We start from the raw sequence: 20,271 nt of genomic DNA on the forward strand, positions 1-20,271 counted from the left end.
AGCCTCATCCCGGGTTCAGTACCGAGTCCTGAGTGGGTGGCGCGGGTGGAGACACCCGACTCGCGTCCCGCGGCTCTTGCTGCAGATGCGCCTTAGCCTGGACGAGTTGGCCCCGCGGCTAGAGCGCGCAGAGTTTGCAAAGTCGCCGCGGAGCTCGAGCGGGAGTGAAGGGGGTGGGCAGAGTGGGGGTGCGCGCGAGAAAAACCCGCCTCTTGTGAGTTGAGCGGGGAAGAGGGGGGGAAAGGCTCCGAGTTCCGCTTCCTGATCGGCGGGTGGATAGAACAGGCTGGCGCGGCCAGGGGACCGGCGGGACACACTCTCTGCGGGCCCGAGGTGACAGCAGCACGGCCCGCCATGGCCGGCGAGCGGACCCGCAGGTTCACCCGGAGCCTGCTGAGACCCGGGCAGGCGGCCGAGCTCCGACACAGCGCCGCGTCCGCCGCCGCGGTGGCCGTCAGCAACCGGCAGCTGCAACGGGTGAGTGCCGCGCGTCCTTCGCGCCACGACAGGGCTTGCCAGGGGATCCCAGGCAGGCCTCCAGCCCTGTGAGCCCCAGCCCGGAGCTAGCGGGTCCTCCATCCCCCGCACTCTCTCCCTCGCCACCTCTTAGAGCAACCCAGGAGTCACCTCCGCCAGGCAATGTCACCAAAGAATTAAGGACCAGAGGCGCATTTGGGGACTTTAAGGGACATGGGACGCTTAGATGAGCAGCTGCGTGGGAGAGGATGTGCCCACATTTTAAGGAGGGTGGAGGAGGCGGGAATGCATCCACACTGACTCAAGGTGACAAGGGTGACAGGGACCTGAGACTGGGGGGTGGGGGTGGTACAGGGGTGGTATTGAAGATCTCCATGGATGGAACCTGTAGATCCACAAGTCCGCACGCCCCTATCATCCCTGTGGGACCTGGAAAAGATGCAGAGTGAGCTCCTCAGCTGGACTAAACTGCAACCCCCACCATCTATCTAGCGCCAAAATGAATGCAGTTTGCACAGCCCTCGCTCCACAGGCTGAAACCCCACAAGCTACTTTATACTGTTGCAGCAAGAGCTGGGGAGACAGGATGGAGGGGACGTGGGTTATTAAGTAGCCAGTGGCTCCTGGTGTTTTTTTGAAGCGGTTTTATGGGGTTCTCCCTCCAGAAGACTCCACTGGTTACTTCCTTGTCGAAATGTCTTCTAAGTGTTGGGTGATTTCCGCGGGAAGTCCCTAGGGCAAGCAACCAACATCAGATGCCCAAATCATAGCCATGCATCTCCAGATATTCATAAATTCCAGTAGGTGTCACACTATAGAATGGAAGTAGCAAGCAGGGAGCGCACATCAATGGTGGCGGAAAAGGGAAGCAGTAGGAAGCAGCCTTCTAAGAAGCAAGAGTGGGGCTCGACCACGGAGCTCTTGGCTTGACTTTGTTGGACCGGAACCCTCCTCGTTGTGGGTTTCATTTTCCTTTTTGCCAGTAAATACCATTAGGAATTAAACAGCTCTTTTTAAGAGTGTCAAAGAGAAAGTGTTTCTTTTGCCAGTCACCAAAGAGGAGGGAGCCAAAGCTGGTCAGAGCCAGTTCCCACAGCCAGAACCCTTCTCTAAAGCCAGAGGTCGGGAAGTTGAACAGAGCGGAAGCAAATTGCCTGGCAGAGACCAGAGCATCAGATGCCCAAAGGATGGGGGTGGGGGGAAAGCCTGGGGTGTGAAAAGAACTGGTGGCCAGGCTGTCTTCTATTTCCCTTCTTTCTCTCGCCACTGGCTGCAATCTGCAGCTACCACAGACTGTTAGCCAATCCCTTGACAGTGCCAGTCTGTGGTTTCAATATCAGCATGCACAGTTTTAGGGAAGAACAGAAACTGTCGAAAACGGTCAATTCTGAAAAGTAAGAAAATTACACACACACACACACACACACACACACACACACACACACACACCAGTCATTTTTACTTTTAAAGCATTGGATCTTAAACTTTAATTCGCGACCCCTTTGGGGGGATCGAATGACTCTTCCACAGGGGTTGCCTAAGACCATCAGAAAACACAAATGTTTACATTACAGTCATCACAGCAGCAAAATGGCAGTTATGAAGTAGCAAGGAAAATAATTTTATGACTGGGGGTCCCAACAACATGAGGAACTGTACTAAAGGGTGGCAATATTTTAATATTTAATTTAGCATTTAATAGGAAGGTTGAGAACTACTTTTTTAAAAGGTTGCTCGGGGTTGTGCCTTTGTTATTCTTTGCAGTTAGTTTATTTTAGGAAATCTTAGCAATAATATGACAGAAGTTTAGCAGTGATGGCGTCCAACTAGCTTCAGCAGCATGGCGTCTTTTAACCTGTGATTTGCTTTTTAAGTTCTCATAATGTTTCTGTGACAATGGAATTTCCATAAATAATATGTGTCCTAGACACACACACACACACACACAGAGAGAGAGAGAGAGAGAGAGAGAGAGAGAGAGAGAGAGAGAGAGAGAGATCCCTTTCCCCAAGTTTATCTTGCATTTGAAATCCTAATGAGATTTTGTCAAAATGAATGAGCACAGTGTCCTTAAGGGCAGTGAGAAGGGCCAGGGCCACTTCACTGGTGCAGATGCCTTCCTGGCTTCAGCACCTTGGCCAACACTCCAGAACCACTTCTTGCCAAGACATTTCAAGGGATCCTCCACATCATGGCAGGCAGTGCTGCCGGATGATTTTGGCAGGGAGGCATGCTCTCTGCTTCCTTCCCATCACCTCTCTTGGAGGGAAGCAGGAAAGGTTGGGCTCTTTGAGCTAGCCGTCACACTCAATGGGACCCGTGGTGACACTGCACTCTCAAGGGACCTCTAGCCTCAGGACGGGCCTACATGGTATGTGCTCATCATAGGCATGTATTGATTCAGCTTCTTCAACTTCTGTGTTTCTGTTTCTCCATAATCTCAAAGCCTGTTTGTCCAAGGGGAAAATGGGAGCGTGGGGAAATAGTATGGTCTCTCTGCTGCTTCAAGCTGTCCTCTATTATATTGGAGGGACACTAGGGATTATATATTAATTCTAAGTTAATAGTGTTTATTTTTTTTTGGGGGGGGGCCCTTCAGAATGTTGCAGAGAGTGTTGTGAGTCTTGGCTTGTGCTCCAGCTAATAGCGATAGATGGAAAGGTCAGATGAACGACATCTGAGAATGAGATGAATTCTTTGAAATACATTTGGAGAGTGGAGAGCAGAGATCAAGGGAAGCTGACTGAAGGCCATGACCAAGGTCAGCTTGTGACAGCAACTGCCACAGGAAGTACAATGGATGCCAGAGGAAATTCAACTTCAGTGTTATCCAAACCACTGAATTAGATTTACATGTGCACATGGAGACTCTTGACTTGGAACTAACACATTTTGCTTCTTTCTGAGAACTATTTTGAACAAAGACATCATCTCTTTCATTTCCCTAATTTCTTTTTAGGAAATTAATAGCTAATAACTTATTTTGTGGCCAAATCCTAATATTGTCAAGTTTAAACTATCCCCCCAAATTGCTCTGTCTGTTGTCTTGTAAGTAAGCTTTTCTAGTGTAGAATTTCAGATCTAATATAATTGGAAATTGTAAACAGAGGCTGCTTTTTGTTTACCGGCCACCTAGACAAGAATAATCACATAAAACTTTATTAATTACAATACTGTTTGGCCTATGGCTCAGGCGTATTTCTAGCTAGCTCTTACAATAAATTTCTATTAGCCTATGTATTTGCATGTGACCTGGTGTTATCTCATTTTCTACATGTCTTGTTTTTTCAGCAGCTGGTTTGCATCTCTCTCTCCTTCGGCAGCAACAGGACATCTCCCTGACTTCATCTTCTTTCTCCCTGCATTTAGTTTAGTTTTCCTACCTAGCTCTATTCTCCCCTGCCATAGGCCAAAACAGCTTCTTTATTAACCAATGGTAATAAGATATATTCATAGCATAGGAAGGGGAATCTCACATCAGAAAATATGTCTCCTATGTTAGGACTTGAGCATTTTATCACCATGGTTCAACACACATATATGTGCCAAGTTAGTTTTAAAGTGATATTGATACTAGTTTGAAATTCTTTCTTGATAAAAATCTTTTCTTCAAAATTAATAGAGGGTATATGTACTTTTTCATGAATTGGCTTATATATGCAACTTTTTACTGATAATTAAAATATAAATTTAAGATATGTATACCTTTCTGCATGTGTGTTTGGTTGTATTGAAAACAAACACCTTTAAGAAGAATAAATAATTCTGATGCAGTACCACACCAGATCTGTAATGTGTTTATGAAAGGTTGTCAGAATGATGAGAGGCTTTGGGCAACAGAGACAACATCAAATGGCAGCAATTACATAAGCAGGTGGATGATAAACAAAGGTCTAAATAACCATTTGGTCAATTGGTGCCTACACTGGAGCCCATTAGTTTATTTGTGTGTGCAATTTAATACATTTATGATAATTTTTGTTACCCAGAACATCTTCTGTAGCTCATTCTTAATTGTATGTAATTTGTTATTAGCATTTTTAAAGAGGAAACAGCCTGTCAGAAGTGTTTGCAGTTAGCCATGATTTTCCTAGGCCTATCCACTCAAGAAGCATAAGGGGTAAAGAGAAGGAAGTGCTTCTCCGGTAATCACAAAAACCCCATCTGCTTGCTTTCATGTCTTCTAAGTGTGGTGTCTCCTTACAATACCACCTTTGACATTTTTGGGAGTACTGAATAAACAGAAGCTTTGACCTCCCAAGAGACCTGGAGAAGGAATGAGCATCTAATGTGTTTGCATGAGGAATTCCTAGAAGGAAAAATGTCCTCCCTCTGAACTTTGTGACATTTAAATAGTGGAGAGTAGGAGGGATTTTTTTTTAATTGAGTGGGGGAGTCTGGAATTTCTAAAAAATTAAGCCAGAAGGAAGTGGAAAAATGTACAAAGTCCATTGAATGAAAACAAAGCGGTTATTTTACTGTGAGCGTTCTGCATTAAAAGCAATATTCAATATGCCTGCTAGTTGGGCATCTAAGGCACACAGTCCTTTAAAAAGAAAGATTGGTTGACTCACTTATGATTTTTATGTGTATGTGGGTGAGACTGCATGAGTTGATGCATACCACATGTGTGTAAGGGCCCCATAGAAACTTGAAGAGGGTGTATGATCCCTTGGAACTATAGTCACAGGTGGTTGCAAGCTGCAATTAGGGTGCTGGGAACCAACACCCAACCCTAGTCCTCTGCAAGAGTATCAAGTGCTTTTAAACACTGAACCATCTCTCTAGCCCCAACATTTTCCTTGTAATAAGACTCTTTATGATAAGCAGAATTGTTTTGACAGCAATCAATCTTGGGTTTGTTTCAATATGAGTAAATTCCCTTGACGTCTCTGCTTGGTGAGGAAGTCAATATAACCTTTTCAAGATCAAGTCCAAATGAATAGGTTATGCCAGCTAACACTTAGAACTTCTCAAAGGCATTTCCAGTTACTTTCCAAAGTGACTTCTAGAAGACTTTTAGAAGGTTGAACAATGAAACACAGTCAATTTGTAGGATTTGAAGCTTTCCCCATCCCATGTTTAACCATCATGAAAACTTGCTCATCTTAGACCTTTCACTCACTGTGACAAAAACAGCTTACATAAAGAACTTCAGAGAGTAAGGAATGTTTGGTTGGTTCATGGTTTCAGAGGGATCAGTCCCTCATGGATGGTGAGAGGGTATGCTGGGCCAGAGCAGTTCACGTTATAATATGGTGGCTAGAAGACAAAGATGAAAGAGCAAGAAGCCAGGGGAGAAAAGAGTTCCCAAACCATGCACACAGAGACACACCTCTTGAAAGACCCACTTCATACTCCTTAAGTATCTCATCACAGCATGAGACCATCCAGGGATTGATCTAGAACCCTCACAGTCTAACTCTCTGTGGAAACATCCCCATACACACATCAGAAGGATGACTTTCTAATTTCTAGTCAGTTAAAGTTGATAATCAAGAAAAAGGAGAATTATAACTGCATTAAGCACTAAACCAGTTGTTAAGAACCTATGAGTACCTGACACAATATTAAATCTTTTAAGTTAATTCTCAGAACCATTCTATAGGGAAGTTACTTTTGCAAATTCCAGAGAGAAGGCCATTAAGATTCCAAGGGTTACATATATCCTGGGGATGTAAACTAATGTAGCTACTCAGGATATCAGTCTGTAGGTTTTCCAGATCTAGAGCTAGGTCTACCAAATGACCCAGACATAGCCTATAGATCCATTTACACATCAATGCTCATTGCTACTCTATTTGTAATAGCTCTAAAATGGAATCTACCTAAATGTCCATCAGCTGATGAATGGATGATGAAATTGTAATATACATTTACAATGAAATATTATTTAACTATAAAGAAAAATTAAATTGTAAAGTTTGAAGGTTAATTTATAGAACTGGAAAAAATTATACTGAGTGTAGTCAGCTACATCCCAAAAGATAAATAGTGCATGTTCTTTCTCATATGAGAAATCTTTACATTTGCTTTGTGTATTTAATATGAAGCTTATATAGAAGCTAGGAAAATAGAAACTGCCATTGACAGGGGCAATGCATTATGGAATGGAACATGATAGAATAAAACTGAAATGTAAGTGGATCAGGGAATACTGAGAGTTCAAGAACTCAAACAGGTACTGAAAGGAAGTGTATGGAGAGCCAATGAGTCAGGGAAAAGGTTTTTAACAAGATGAAGCTAGCATAAAGAAACTTCTTGGGAACCTATGATTTCGCAATCCATGGGTTTTTTTTTTTGTTTGTTTGTTTGTTTTAAAAGAGGCCATGGATTTAAAAGAAAGCAGGAGGGGTATGTGAAGTGGTTTGAAGAGAGGAAATGGACTATTGAAAAGATGTGATTATAATCTCAAAAAAAATAGAATAAATAGTTTTTTAAAAAGAGAGATAAAAAGAATGCAAGGGTTAAACATATTGCTCAAGGCTGAGCGACTGATATGATACACTTCCTGCCTCCTGAATAGTAAATATACAAGGTTTCTCTTCCAACAAACCTCTAACAATTTTTCAGTTTGGTGCCTGCTACAGTAAAACCTCTAATTACCGAGCATGCAAAGCTAACATTGCTTGTTTTTGCCTTCTGTTGTACCCGAGCTGCTGCTAGCTCACCTAAGGAACAGGAAATCACTCTTCCCACTCATGTTTCACAGAAGCTGCCAGCATTCACATCAGTGTTCCTGTGAAGTCTATAGCAGCAGCAGAACTGTTCCACGTACCTTTATAATAATAGACCCTTTAGAAACAAGTGAATGTTCAGGTGTTAAAGCTACAAAAACATGAACTCACTCAGCCGTCCTCATCATGTCTATCTGGCAAAGCCTCAAGTGTATCTCAGAAACAATGGGCTTGATCTTTCTCACACCCCCTTCCTGAACTTCCATTTTATAACCCCTATCTATGTCTGTGCATCCTGAAGCCCATCTTCCACTTCTCTAAGCTCTACCAGGATTTTTGTCTCTACATATTCTCTCATCCAAAAGAGCACATTTAAAGCAAATAAAAAGGCAATCAACTTAAATATCCTAAGAGTGGTAAAGACAGCAGTAGCAAGAATAAAAAACAATATTAGGAAAATTAGACACAGTCAGATGTGGGACATTGCAATCAAATCAGTATAACCATTAAGTCTGGTAACTTAGCTAAAAGTTCTTCCTGTGGTCATTTGGAAAAGGAAAACGCCATGAGATTTCAGAGGTTCATAAGATCAAAGAAGTTTGTCTGCTCTGACCTCTAATGACACCCCAGAGACAATTTCTCATTGTTTTTCATGGAGGAAAGTACAACAATTATGGACCCTTGCTATTTAAGAGCATCTCACCGGGACCAGGAGCATTGGCATCAGTTCGGAGCTAATTAGTAATGCAGTTCCCCTGGACTCACACCACACATACGAAGGATGCATTTTAGTAAAACACTCCATTTATCCTAACATTTGAAAATACATACGACACATCATAAGTCATTATTTTGGGAACACCATCAGGTTAAGCTAATTGTATGAACGTCCAGTACCACATGGTTGACAACGCAACTCTGAACATTTTGCTTACGACAGAGACAAAATTTAAATTACTTATGAGTCAAATACAGCACAGTGGTTGTTAATGGCTTTAGGGAAACCTCTTGCTTACGTATGCCACATTGCCTTCTCCACTTCACTGTAGTATTAGCTTCATTTAAGTTTTCAGGTTGAAAAAAAGAAAACAATAACATACTTTAATAGTGCTGGTCCAAATCAGAAAATGTCCTCACCCTGGCTTATTGAGTAGGAGTTGACAAGGTAAAGATGGGGCAAGGTGAGGCAATCACTCCTCATATCTGAGAACGTTAAATAAAATAACCTGTGTGTTATGGATTGAATATCTGTAACCACGCCCACTCCTCAGATCCTTGAATTGACTTTTTTGTTTCGTTTTGTTTTGTTTTTCGAGACAGGGTTTCTCTGTAGCTTTGGAGCCTGTCCTAGAACTAGCTCTTGTAGACCAGGCTAGCCTCAAACTCACAGAGATCCGCCTGCCTCAGCCTCCCAAGTACTGGGATTAAAGGCGTGTACCACCACCACCCGGCTCTGGATTGGCACTTTAACTTACCCTTGGAATCTGGAGATGGCACCATTGGATTACACTTTGAGGTAAATTGTGTCATGAGAATAGAAGTTTTATGGAAGTGATCATGGTTTTAAAAAATGAGAGAAAGATCTCCTTCCCTCTACTACAGTAAGGTTTCCTGCCTTCAAATTTATAGTCCCATGATCTCGACTTTGCAGACTCCATAGCTGTATGAACCAAATATCTGTTGTTTAAGCTGCCTGTGTTGGTACAGCAGCATGACCTGGTTCATACAGCAGGCTGCTATGATGACACCTTTTGGTTTTATATAACCTAATTTTGCTACCAGATTGAAGCTTTTAGGAATTTGAAAGTAAGTCAAAGTAAATCTGGAGATAAAAATCAGAAAATCATAAAGATATTTTTGTTCCTCATTGTCACAGGTTAATATATATGTATATATATGTATATGTATGTATAATAAATATACTAAGAGGGATATATACAAATATGTATATATACATATAAAATACATATACATACATCTTGAAATGTCCTGAGGATGGGCATCATGGGATTAATGACCTTCATTTCCTCATAGGCTATGATGTGGTCCATGATCTCTGGTTGTTCTTCACTGTCTTTGTGGGATATTATTTCACTTCCTATCAAAAATATGCTTTTCAAAGTTTGGCCATATGAGTTTCTAGTTGATGGGAGACAGTAGGTAATGGCAGGTTCCATGAAGCTGAAGTCTAGAGCTCCATTTCCAAACCCTGAGCTTATAGGGTGAAATTACTTCTCTCTTTTGAGCCTCAGGTTCGGGGTCTGTGATCATAGGCTGCCATGATAGTGCACACCTTTAACACCAGCACTTAGGAGGCAGAGGCAGTAGGATTTTTATGAGTTCAAGACCAGTAAGTTCCAAGACAGTCAGGGCTATATAGAGAAACCCTATTTCAAAAATCAAAAAAAGAAAAGAAAGAAAGAAAGAAAAAATAAAAGATCACATGATTTGGCCCTTGCCTTTGCAGTTCCTCTGCTTCTGAGTTCTGAGAGTTCTCCAGAATCCTCATTCACAGATTTCACCTGCTGAGGAAGGCCATCCTGGACATCAAATGGAAGTTTCCCATCAACCTCTCTAAAATCCATAGCTCTGCTCTGTTGATTTCAAAGTTCACAGCACTATCTACTGTGGCCTTGGACTTATCTGCTTACTGCATGACAGCAAATGCAGAGGTGCAGCTTTCTCACTGCACCCTGAGTACTTCAGGAGAGCAAATACAAAGGGGCTGCGTGCACGGAGTAGAAGGTTGTCATGAGGATGGGACTTGCTGATAGTGAGGAAATGACAACCCTTGATGCATAATCCTCATTGTCTTGAAGCACGGAACGAGCAGTCACTCAGGAAGACATTAAGATGGTCTATGTATCAAGTATTTTACTTACACAACTTATTTACAATCTACCTTTGGCAATGGATTCCTATTCCCATTTTATAGTGAGGAAAGATGTTCACAGACATGGAACTTGCCCTTGATGGCCAAGTAAATGATGAATCTAGAGTTCATTATAGGCAGTCTGATGCCATGATCTGAGCTCCTCCTGAATGGTGCGAATGCCCCACCAGGTAGAAAGAACAGAGCAACCTCTTTTGATAGGCAGCCGACATCCAAGAGAAAAGGAAGCCATTTGGTCTCGGTATCTAAAACAATTGCTTACCAGGAAGTACTGGAGATACTTTCATCACACTGAGCAGCCTGAGATACTGGAACTGCTGCTCTCTAGGGTCTCTGTCTTGGAGCTTATTTTCCAACAACAGGGTTGACATAGAATGGGTTAAGTTTTGCAAACAAAGGGTTCCTCAGTTCTAGAAGGAACATCCTTTTATTATTCTTCTCCAGAAATACATTTTTTGGCAAGATAAGCATGCAGTGGTTGGATTGCAAATTGCATCTATTACATTGTCTCTTTTAGTCTCAATACGATATTCATGTTTACAAATAAGGAGGTTTCTTTCCTTCAGAGCCGTATCCATTTGCTTCTTATCACTCACAACAATGTCTGTGGGCTGGAAACAAATCTGGTGTTGGGTGAGCTCGACATGTTGACCTACATTGAATGATGTAGAAATAATAAAATTTAATGAATTTGAATGAGTTAGCAGCAATAGATAAAAATATTTGCCTTGGGAAAGCGTTAATATTCTACAGTTGGACTGCCTAAGACATGACTGCCTCTAACATGAGGAGATTTCATAGAGCTGCGTCATCCGAAGTCCCTTTCAACTCTGCTTCTGAAATATGAAAGCTCTTTGTTTTTCTAATTCAATTTTAGCATTCCTTTCCTCCCAATATAGAATTTGGAAAGTTGGGCAGCTCTTTAACTTAAACTTAATACCGAAATGGCAAGATTTAACAAAAGACTGGAAGGGAATCTATTTTAAAAAATGACACCATTTATGATCAACACAATGAGCTTTCTCCCCTGTAATGGTTTTAGCAATTACCAATTTAAATGACTAATTAAGGCTGTCAAAGTGACCAATGACTTTTGGCCTTTCAAATCACACATTCTATAAAAAGAACACAGGCATAAACATTTGACTCGGTAAACAGGCCAACCAAAAAAAAAAAAATTAACAGAACTTACTATTCAGTGAGATATGGTAATTAAATTACTCTCGAACATGCATTGTTTATTTAATAAGCTGCTCAAGGTTCCTTTGTCCCAACTCTGTGGCATGAGAAAAGGGGAATTGAATACAGCTAGGAAATCTTCACTGAGTGGGAGGGATGTTAGAACTCTGCCACGTTTTCAGAAGAAAATGCAAATGTGGAGCACTAATACTTAAAGATACTTGCTTTTTATGTTTTTCACATCTTTTGTTTATTTAAAATCAGCCATTTGTTCTAAAAGAAGATGTCTTTTTTTCCCCAAATGAATAAAAGCATATTCTGATTTAGTCTATTATTATAAATCACAGAATGAATAGCTCTAAATTTGTTCTGAATCTGAAAGTGCTAGTAATAAAGTTTATTAGCATACCAACATAGAGAGATAAGATTCTTCCATAGCCTCCTTGAGTACCACAATCAATTTGAAAAACACACGTCTTTATCATTACCGAATGTGGTTTCCAGGCAATGGAACCTTGACCATGTCATTAACCTTGGGGTTGCTTCTTAAATAAAACGGTGAAAAGATGTTTCTTAGTTCTGAATACCTGTAGATTTCTTAGTGATTTCTAGAAGGTTTCACAGAGAATAAAGACACTCATTGTTTCTTTTTCATCTGTCACTCCACCAAACTGATTTTAAGATGCCCAAGCTTAGCAACTAGAAGAACAGGTTTAAATGGTTTACACCCAAGAAAAATTGCTAATATCAAAAAAGAACATCAGTGAGAGGCGTGGTTGTCTGCAAATGGCATGGGGCTTGGCAAAAGAGGACCAGACCATGGCAGGGTTGGGCAAGTCAGGTTCTTCCAGCCCTGTGGAGCATCAGGGAAGAAGAACCGGCCCCATTTCCCTCTTTCTGCCCTAAGAGAAAGGAAAGATTCATTTCACTCAGAGAGCATGCTTTTCAGGATTCACAAGGATCATGGTCACTGTAGTCCTCTGGCTCAAGGTCTTGGAAAAACCCTCCCCACATGATTGACAGAAAAAAAGGTGAATGCTTCCATCCTGCCACTCTGCCCTGACAGTTACTGATTAGGCAATGAGACCTCCCCTCTCTTCCTCCCTCCCTTTTTTTCTCCCTTCCTCCTTGTGAAGATTGTTTTTGTCTCTGTGACTCATGTGACTTGTTCTGGGCCTGGTGTGGTTTCAGAGGTGTTGAGGAGGAGTCTGTTCTTCCTCCAGCCCCAACCCTAACAGCCACACATACACAGTGTGGGGTACCCATAGCATGTTCACTGCAGAGTAAAATGAGCCACTAAAATAAGTCCACGTAGAAGGTGGAGGCTGGGGTCCTAGCAGTGAACTTTGGGTATTCTACTGAAAGGCTGATCTCCAGAACTGTTTAAAAAACATCTGTCTATCCCCAATTTAAATGATGCTCTTTTGTGTTACTGTTCCTGCATTAGGAGGATTTTTCTCTGGTACTATTGATACTGCGAGACTATCAAAGTCAGATATTGTGGTTATTGCCTCTCATTTTCCTAGGACAACAAAATCATGGCACATAGTAGGTGCTTACTAAATGCTCCTCACATGGAAAGAGAAAAGTCACATGTAGAGGTATGGAAGACAGATGTGGCATGTGAAAGGAAACTGAAGGGTCTGCTATGACAGAAACAAAATTCCTAGGTGTGTTCAAAACAGTACACTTGGCTTCTGGCATGAGGTGCAATCCTCTGGGCCAAACTGTTGTCATCTTCATGAGACCATTTGTATCTGCTTGCCTGAAGAAGACCTGACTCTATAGCAACTCCAATTGGCAGGCCAGTGTGGATGGGAGACATCAATTGGAGCCCCACTTCTAGGTGAAGACCTACAGAAAACCAAAAACTGCCCAGAGTGAGAAATAGTCCTCCCCCAAAACAACCACCTCAATGGTCATCCAATCCAAAATGGTCAGCTGTAAAATGTTGTGTAGAAGCAACACTAAACAGATTCAGCGTTGCATGTTTATCTGTAGTCAGACATACACAAACAGATGCATGCATATACACACATTTACATACAAAGAGACAGACATATAATAATAATAATGATTAAAGAATGAGAGGCCATGAATTTGAAAGGGAATTGGAGTGATGTAATTACGATTTAATTCAATTTTAAAAAGAAAACAAAAATGATTAAAGGTGGAAAGAAAAAAAGTAGACAGTTGACATTTCCTCATGGATGGAAGACGACATCAGACTTTCTCCTGAGTATCCCGCCATTCATCCCAATCATTTGTATATAATTTTGCCTTAATTGCAAGTGGTATTGGGATCTTCGGGAGGGAAGTGTCCATAGCCATGTTTTGTCCATGCTGGGTAAAGGCTTCCGGTATGGCTGGTCTGGCTGTTTTGGACTCTTTCCTGCTTGAATTCCTCACCCCTGCTGTCTTACTTACAGAGTGAATTCAATGGTTCCCCAGAGTGAGTGAACTGTGGCAGAATCTTACTTTGATTTGTCATTGGACCTTATGAAGAGGGACTAGATGCTGCTCATATCTCCCTAAGGGAAAGAATTCTAACAAGAGCTTCTAAACAGCAATGTATAGTTTCTATTCATTAGTGGCAATTTCGATAATATAAACTGAGTAGCATGTAATTAAAGATCCCTACAACAAGCCAGTCAAAGACAGAAAGCCTAGTCTTGAAGTGTTGACAAGCGTGAACCTGATAAATAAGCGCCACACAAGTGCTAGGTGTTTTTGTGACCCCAGCTCCTTGCCTGAGTGGTGCACTCAGGCCTTGTTGTTTGGCCTGGGATGTTAGTGTCTTTTCTGCAGATGATATTAGCAGAGAGTAATTGACTGAAATTGAGGAATTGTGGGTCCACAGAGTTTTGATAGCCGTTTGTTCCCAGTGCCATAATTGAGAGTGCTTGAGATTCAAAAGGAAGGGCAGGTCTGGGGGCAGATTTCCTACAGTTGTGTGATTTCATCAGTGCACACAAGTCCTGTTTTAATGTTATTATTTATGTTGAAAGTTGCCTTCCCTGCTTGAGGTTAGAGGATATTCCTGAATGTTATATGAACTGTATGGCCTTCAGTTTTAAAGTTCTGCTTTTTGATGCGTTTGGGTCTCTTTTTCCATCTACACATAGAAAATGTTGTGTGGTTGTAAATGGAGACTGTGTATAATCACACAGAAACCATATTAATTACAACACTGCTTGGCCAACAGCTTAGGTGTATTCCTACCTAGCTCTTTCATCTTAAATTAATCCATTTCTATTAATCTGTGTATTGTCACAAGACTGTGGCCTACGGTAAGGTTCTGGCATCTTTCTCCTTCAGCAGCTACCGGGCATCTGCCCAACTCTGCCTTCTTTCTCCCTGCATTCTGTTTAGTTTTTCCTGCCTGGCTATATTCTGCCCTGCCATAGGCCAAAGCAGATTCTTTATTAACCATGATAATAAAACATATTCGCAGTATACAGAGGGGAATCCACATCATGGGGTTTATTAAGTTAACATCTCAAATATAATGAATGTATGAATATAACGAAGAAAACCTTAATAAGCACTCAAAGTCTCACTAGCCACTGATCACACACACACACATACACACACACGTACTCTTAGGGTGTTTATTTGAGACACTTATGTCTTTACAAAACATCCCACGACATAAATCTTAGCTAACATAGAATATTTAACTTTTTAATGTGTGTTCTGTGATGTAAGCTAAGTTTCATGTTAATTTTTTTAATGGCAACATTATACACAAATACGACCTAAAATTAATGATGAGAACAAGGAGAGAAAAAAAACTGTGAAACTCCTCTTGATATTTTACAGTAAGAAGCATTTAAACCTAAAGGGAAAGTTCATCTGAAAAAGAAAGGAAGCTGAGCTACAAGAGGTACAGAGGGTTGTGGTCAGGAGTACAGGGTCATGAGACAGTCTCTAGGCCTGTGCTTCTACGCCATTGGCCAAGTGTACCATCTGCAAGTGAAGATATTTTGTGTTGTAAAATGGAGGTAGATAATTCTGCTTGTACTTCCTTGGACTCTCCAATGAGAGTGAAGGGGCCTTCCAACCTGCAGAGGACTGTTGCAGAGGAGCTTCCGTAGGCTGCATCCATCTAAGCTAAGCATACAGGCCTACTTCATATCTTTAACATTTGAGGGCTGCTATTTGCTACTGTTTGTTGAAACTCTGTGCAGGTCACTCAAAAATGTGTGACCCCCCCCCCTTTTGTCATCCAGCTGAGAACATGCATCTCTTAGCTCGTGAATGCAGAAAGGACTTAGTTGTGCCATTGGGTTTGAGCCATTCCTGTGAGCTGAATTTTTTGTCACCAGGTCTAGTAACTAAAATGACTATAACTGATCTCCCAATACCCTGAGAACTGATTGACCCTTGGCTGAACCTGGTTTGGTAGGATGTGGATTTTGTAAATGGGTTTCCATTGCTTCCATAGCCAATAAACACAAATCTAGTGCTGAACCACAGTGGTGCCTCATGTAGGTGAGATGTTGGTACAGGTCTAACCAGGCTATAATCAAGGGGGTCAGCCTTGATTATATGAATGCATTCCAGAAAAATCTGTTTGGTGCTCATTTGGGTTGTCATGAAATCGAGATCCCTGAGCTTGTTGGGTGGAAGATCCTATTTTTTTGTTGAATGTAGACGGGTCTACCTTTTTAAACGTTGGCTCCCTTTATCCATTCTCAAAGCATACCACTGTGGGCCAAGTTCATCATATGTTACATCCCTTTCACCCTTTCCTCTGCCTCTCTCTTTCACTTATAAAGATTTATATCATGGCCACCAAGATAACCAGGATCATCTCATGGTATCCAGGTCTTTAAATCTACACACATCTGCAATGTCTCCTTTTCTGTGCAAATAAGTACATTCGTAGGCTCTGGGAATTTTGGTATGGACGTGTTTGTAGGATGCTCAGAAATACACTAAAAAGAATAAATTGTCCCCCCAAGAAGTGCTTTCTAATGCAAAAGCAAAGTAGAAGAAACAGAAGGGACCATGGGCCACAGGAGGGGATCACCTGCAATCAGGGTAGGTCTCCCTACCTCATTTAAACCTCTCTGAAGATGCTCACACAGACTTGCCCAGAAGATGCTCACAGAGCCTTGCCCAGCAGTGACTACAAACCCAGTCAACCTGAAAATGAAACTTCACCGCCACCTTTTCAGTACTTGCTCTTTTTTCCTGGGCTACCTCCCGAGAGTTCCTAGTTGACCTTGACCTTTTCTTTCTATGAATACAGTGATTACCCTTAACCACAATTGCATAGCCACCACCTTGTCTTATCAGAAAGCTGTAGTTCTGTGACAGTTTCATAAATGATTCCTAGTTAGATAAACAGGCAGCAATATATGTATTATTATGGCTGTTTTGAGTGTTCAAAGCACTTCATGTCATGGTTGAAAAGGGCACATAGCACAAGAATCATAATGAACATTCCTTTTTTGCCTTACTTACATGCTTTGATGACTACCTGCTTTCTGGAAACAAGAGATCAGGCATTCAAGTTCAATGCCCTTGAAAAAATAAAATAGATTTGGGTGCTTTTTTAAAAAGGCCTCATTTTAATTATTGCCTTTCAGGGAAATAATAGAAGGAAAAATGCATCTTGGGCTTGCAATTTCTTTAGATTTTACATCGTAAAACCTATCGTTTCTAACATGGCATTTTTAGTTATTTAACATTTCTTTTCTTTTGAAATATTTCCCCCCAATTGTGATGAACCATTCAATTGTGATGAACCATTAAATTGGTGTGTGTTGTGTATGTGTGAGGTGTGTATATGTGTCAGTGTATGTGGTATGTGAGGGTATATGTATGTTGTGCTTGTAGGTGTGAGGTATGTGTACATATTACATATAAGTGTATGTGGTTTGGTGTGTGTACATGAAGTATATGTGTGTGGGATGTGTGGGTGCATGTGTACATGTGATGTGGGGGGATTGTTGCTACATATGTGTGTGTTTGTGTGTAAGAGAAAGAGAGAGAGTCTGTGTGTGGTTTGGTGTGTGTGGTATAAGTATATGTAATGTTGTATGATATGTGTGTGTAGTGTATGTTACATATATGTATGTGTGGTTTGGTGTATGTGGTGCACGTACGTGTGATGTGAATTTGTGTGCAGTATATGGTGTGTACGTGTGTATGCACAGTTTGGTGTGTGTGATATGTGTATGTGTGGTGTATAGTGTGTGTATAGTTTGGTATGTGTATGGTTTATGTGTGTGTGATATATGTGTATGTGTCATGTGTGTGTGTGTGTGTGTTTGTATGTGCTGTCTGTGTATAGGTGTGAGTTATGTGCATGTACTTGAGACTGAGCAGCCAGTGAGCCTCGGGATCTGTCAATCTTTGCCTATGCTGTACTGGGATTACAAGCATACTCTGCCATGCTCACCATCTTTTTCATGAGTTCCAGGTACTGACCTCAGGTCCTCATTCTTGGGGTGCAACTACTTTCCCAGCTGAGCGACTTCCTCAGCCTTGCACACTAATTTCTAGGAGTTTTGCAGTTGCTTGGAGGAACTATGAAGACATATTAAACCATCCTCCGGTACAACTGAAAATCTTTTATCTCATGTATCTAAGTCCATTATTCCCTTGCTGCCTGGGCCAAAGGCCTGTGTGCCATGTTTGAGCATCTGCATATGTCACTTACCTTCCAGCCACAACCTTCATGTTTGCTCTTCTATCCAGAATTGTCCTATCTCTACAAACTGCCTTTTAGATTTGTTTCCTCTTGTCATCTCAAGGAATCCCTCTCTGGTGCCCTAGGAGGCTTCTGAGTCCAGGAAGCTTTTGTTGTGCAGGATTTATCTTTGTTGTGACAGACACCTTTGCCCTGAGCTTCAGCATCCAGTGATGTCCTGTTCTTGAACCGGTGGGTAGTGTGTATGCTGTTTGAGCCATTGTGCCATTTCCATCTCATTTAGCTTTTATTTTTTACTTTATATTGTTTTCTAGACCTTCTTATGCACAGACATGGAATTTTCCAGAGTAAATTCTTCTTCAGCCTTAGAAAGACCCCAGAAAGGATGCACCGCTTCCCACGTTCATGGTCCACTAGAGGACTTCTTTGTACCATTGCCTTGACGATAAACTTATTGTTAGATTTTGGTTTTTGACAGTTTGGCAGGTGTAGCGAGGCTTTTTCGTTCATATTTCCCTGTATAAAGGGTGCAGGACCTTTGTACAGGTTATTCTGCTCTTTTGCACACTGACGACTTTGTCTTGGATGATTTGCATGAGACAGCAAGTGTGTCAAAAGTGAATGTTTAGGAAATTAGAAGTTATTTTGTAAAAGCAAATCTATTGGTTTTACTTAGGTTGTGTTCTGTTAGTATTACCTCAAGATTATGCTGGTATTTTGAAACAGGATCAGCTTTGTAGGCCTCTGTACTCAGTACAAACCAGCCTTTAGAAAATCCTCATAATGAGATTCACAGCAAGAAACACAAGCAGGTGCCTCCATTTAAGAAATTTTCAAGCATTCCATTTTTTTTTTTTTTTTGCCTAAAACTAGGGACAAAAGGAATATTTGGGCTACACACATTTTTCCTGGCCCCAAGCATTTCTTATGCAAATGCTGGCATATTTAAGTCAAACTGAATTGCACATGGCTTCTTAGTTAAGTAGTTTAGAACAGCAGACCTGCAAGGCAGATTGTTAATTTCAAAGCTTTAGGATTTTTGCTGAAAGAGAGTCTGGTGGTAGAATTTAGGAGCCTTTTCAAAACTTCTCTGTGACTTTAAGACTTGATGAGGAGTTAAAGACTTGAAGAAAATTCTACATGACCATGAACATCTGTGGTTTGCAGGTGAGGTTCATGCAGGAGACTCAGTTTCACTCTTAAGGGGTGCTAGAGATGACAAGTGTGGCATGTGGTGTGGAGCTGGTTCAAAGGCCCCAGGGTACAGGTTCTGGGTGACAGTGCTGAACTCTCCAAGATGCTAAGGGCTCTTGTGTCAAATTAGAACAAGAGAGATACCATAAAGTTGTTATGTAACATGCCCAACATGGTACCATTTTAAAGACAGAGCTACAATCCAAATTCCGAATCTCACAATTCAGCCACTATATTGTAAAACGCTGTGTGAGTGCACACCCAAGGCCATGAGTACAGACATTAGAGTGTTATGAATTTGAAGCTGTGATGGGGAAAATACATAATTAGGAAAATATGATCTAATGTTACTAAGTATAAAATCTAACTTGATTTGCAAAAACAGCAGGGGTGGGAGTATAACTCAGTGATGAAGTACTTGCTTAGCATTTCTCAAAACCCTGGATATTACATCAGTTCACCCCAAGATCAAAAGTCCAGAAAGTTTCTCCATAAAATATTAGGAACTGATTGGAATAGAAATAATCATAACTTTGCACTTTAAGTTATCTAGTATGTGGGTCCCATCTTTGTATCATCTAATGAACTTCAGGCTGGCCCAATGTCACAACATCACAATCCATCTCTGGCTGTCAGGAATACTGAAGGACACAGGCACTGACATCAGTTGTCCCAGGAATGATCTGGGGATGGGGACTTTTACCAAGCTATATTATTTGTTTTCTACATTGTAATTAAAATATCAGAATCTAGGCAACTTGAAGAGAGAATTTATCTTGGCCCATGGTTCTAACAGGGAATAAGATTCTATCATGGTGGGGTAGCATTGACAGCAAGCAGCACGCTCAGAGGAAGGACCAGGCAGCAACTGAGAGATGACATCTTCACTGACAAGCACAAAACAGAGAATGAACTGGGAGTGGCCCAGAGCTATGAGCTCTCACAGCCCACAGCCAGTGATGTGCATCCTCCATCAAGACTGTACCACCTCCCCAAATAGTATCACCAACTGGGAACCAAGTGCTCCAACACCCGAGTTTAAGGGGGACACTTCTCATTGGCACCACCACACAAGCAAACTGAAACAGCAAAATGATGTGCTTCTTTCTTCTACTTCTGTCTCAGCCAATTAGGTGACAAAAGTGAAAATCTGACAAAATAGAAAACTGAATATTTGGGGTTCTTAG

General features: G+C 41.4%; 1 protein-coding gene across 3 annotated transcripts in view; it reads left to right on the forward strand.

The window, feature by feature from the left end:
* The first annotated feature begins 326 nt into the window (after nt 1-326).
* The window catches only part of Dock10 (dedicator of cytokinesis 10), a 250,045-nt gene continuing 230,100 nt past the window's right edge, over nt 327-20,271 (forward strand). For 2 of the 3 annotated variants that reach the window (XM_026785421.1, XM_026785422.1), the window contains exon 1: nt 327-477. In XM_026785421.1, the coding sequence (XP_026641222.1) occupies nt 355-477 (123 nt within the window). In that variant the 5' untranslated portion in view covers nt 327-354. The remainder of the gene's footprint in view (nt 478-20,271) is intronic. The other variant, XM_026785423.1, reaches the window with a different exon arrangement.

The sequence above is a fragment of the Microtus ochrogaster genome, linkage group LG2, assembly GCF_000317375.1.
Source record: "Microtus ochrogaster isolate Prairie Vole_2 linkage group LG2, MicOch1.0, whole genome shotgun sequence".
Lineage (NCBI taxonomy): Eukaryota > Metazoa > Chordata > Mammalia > Rodentia > Cricetidae > Microtus > Microtus ochrogaster.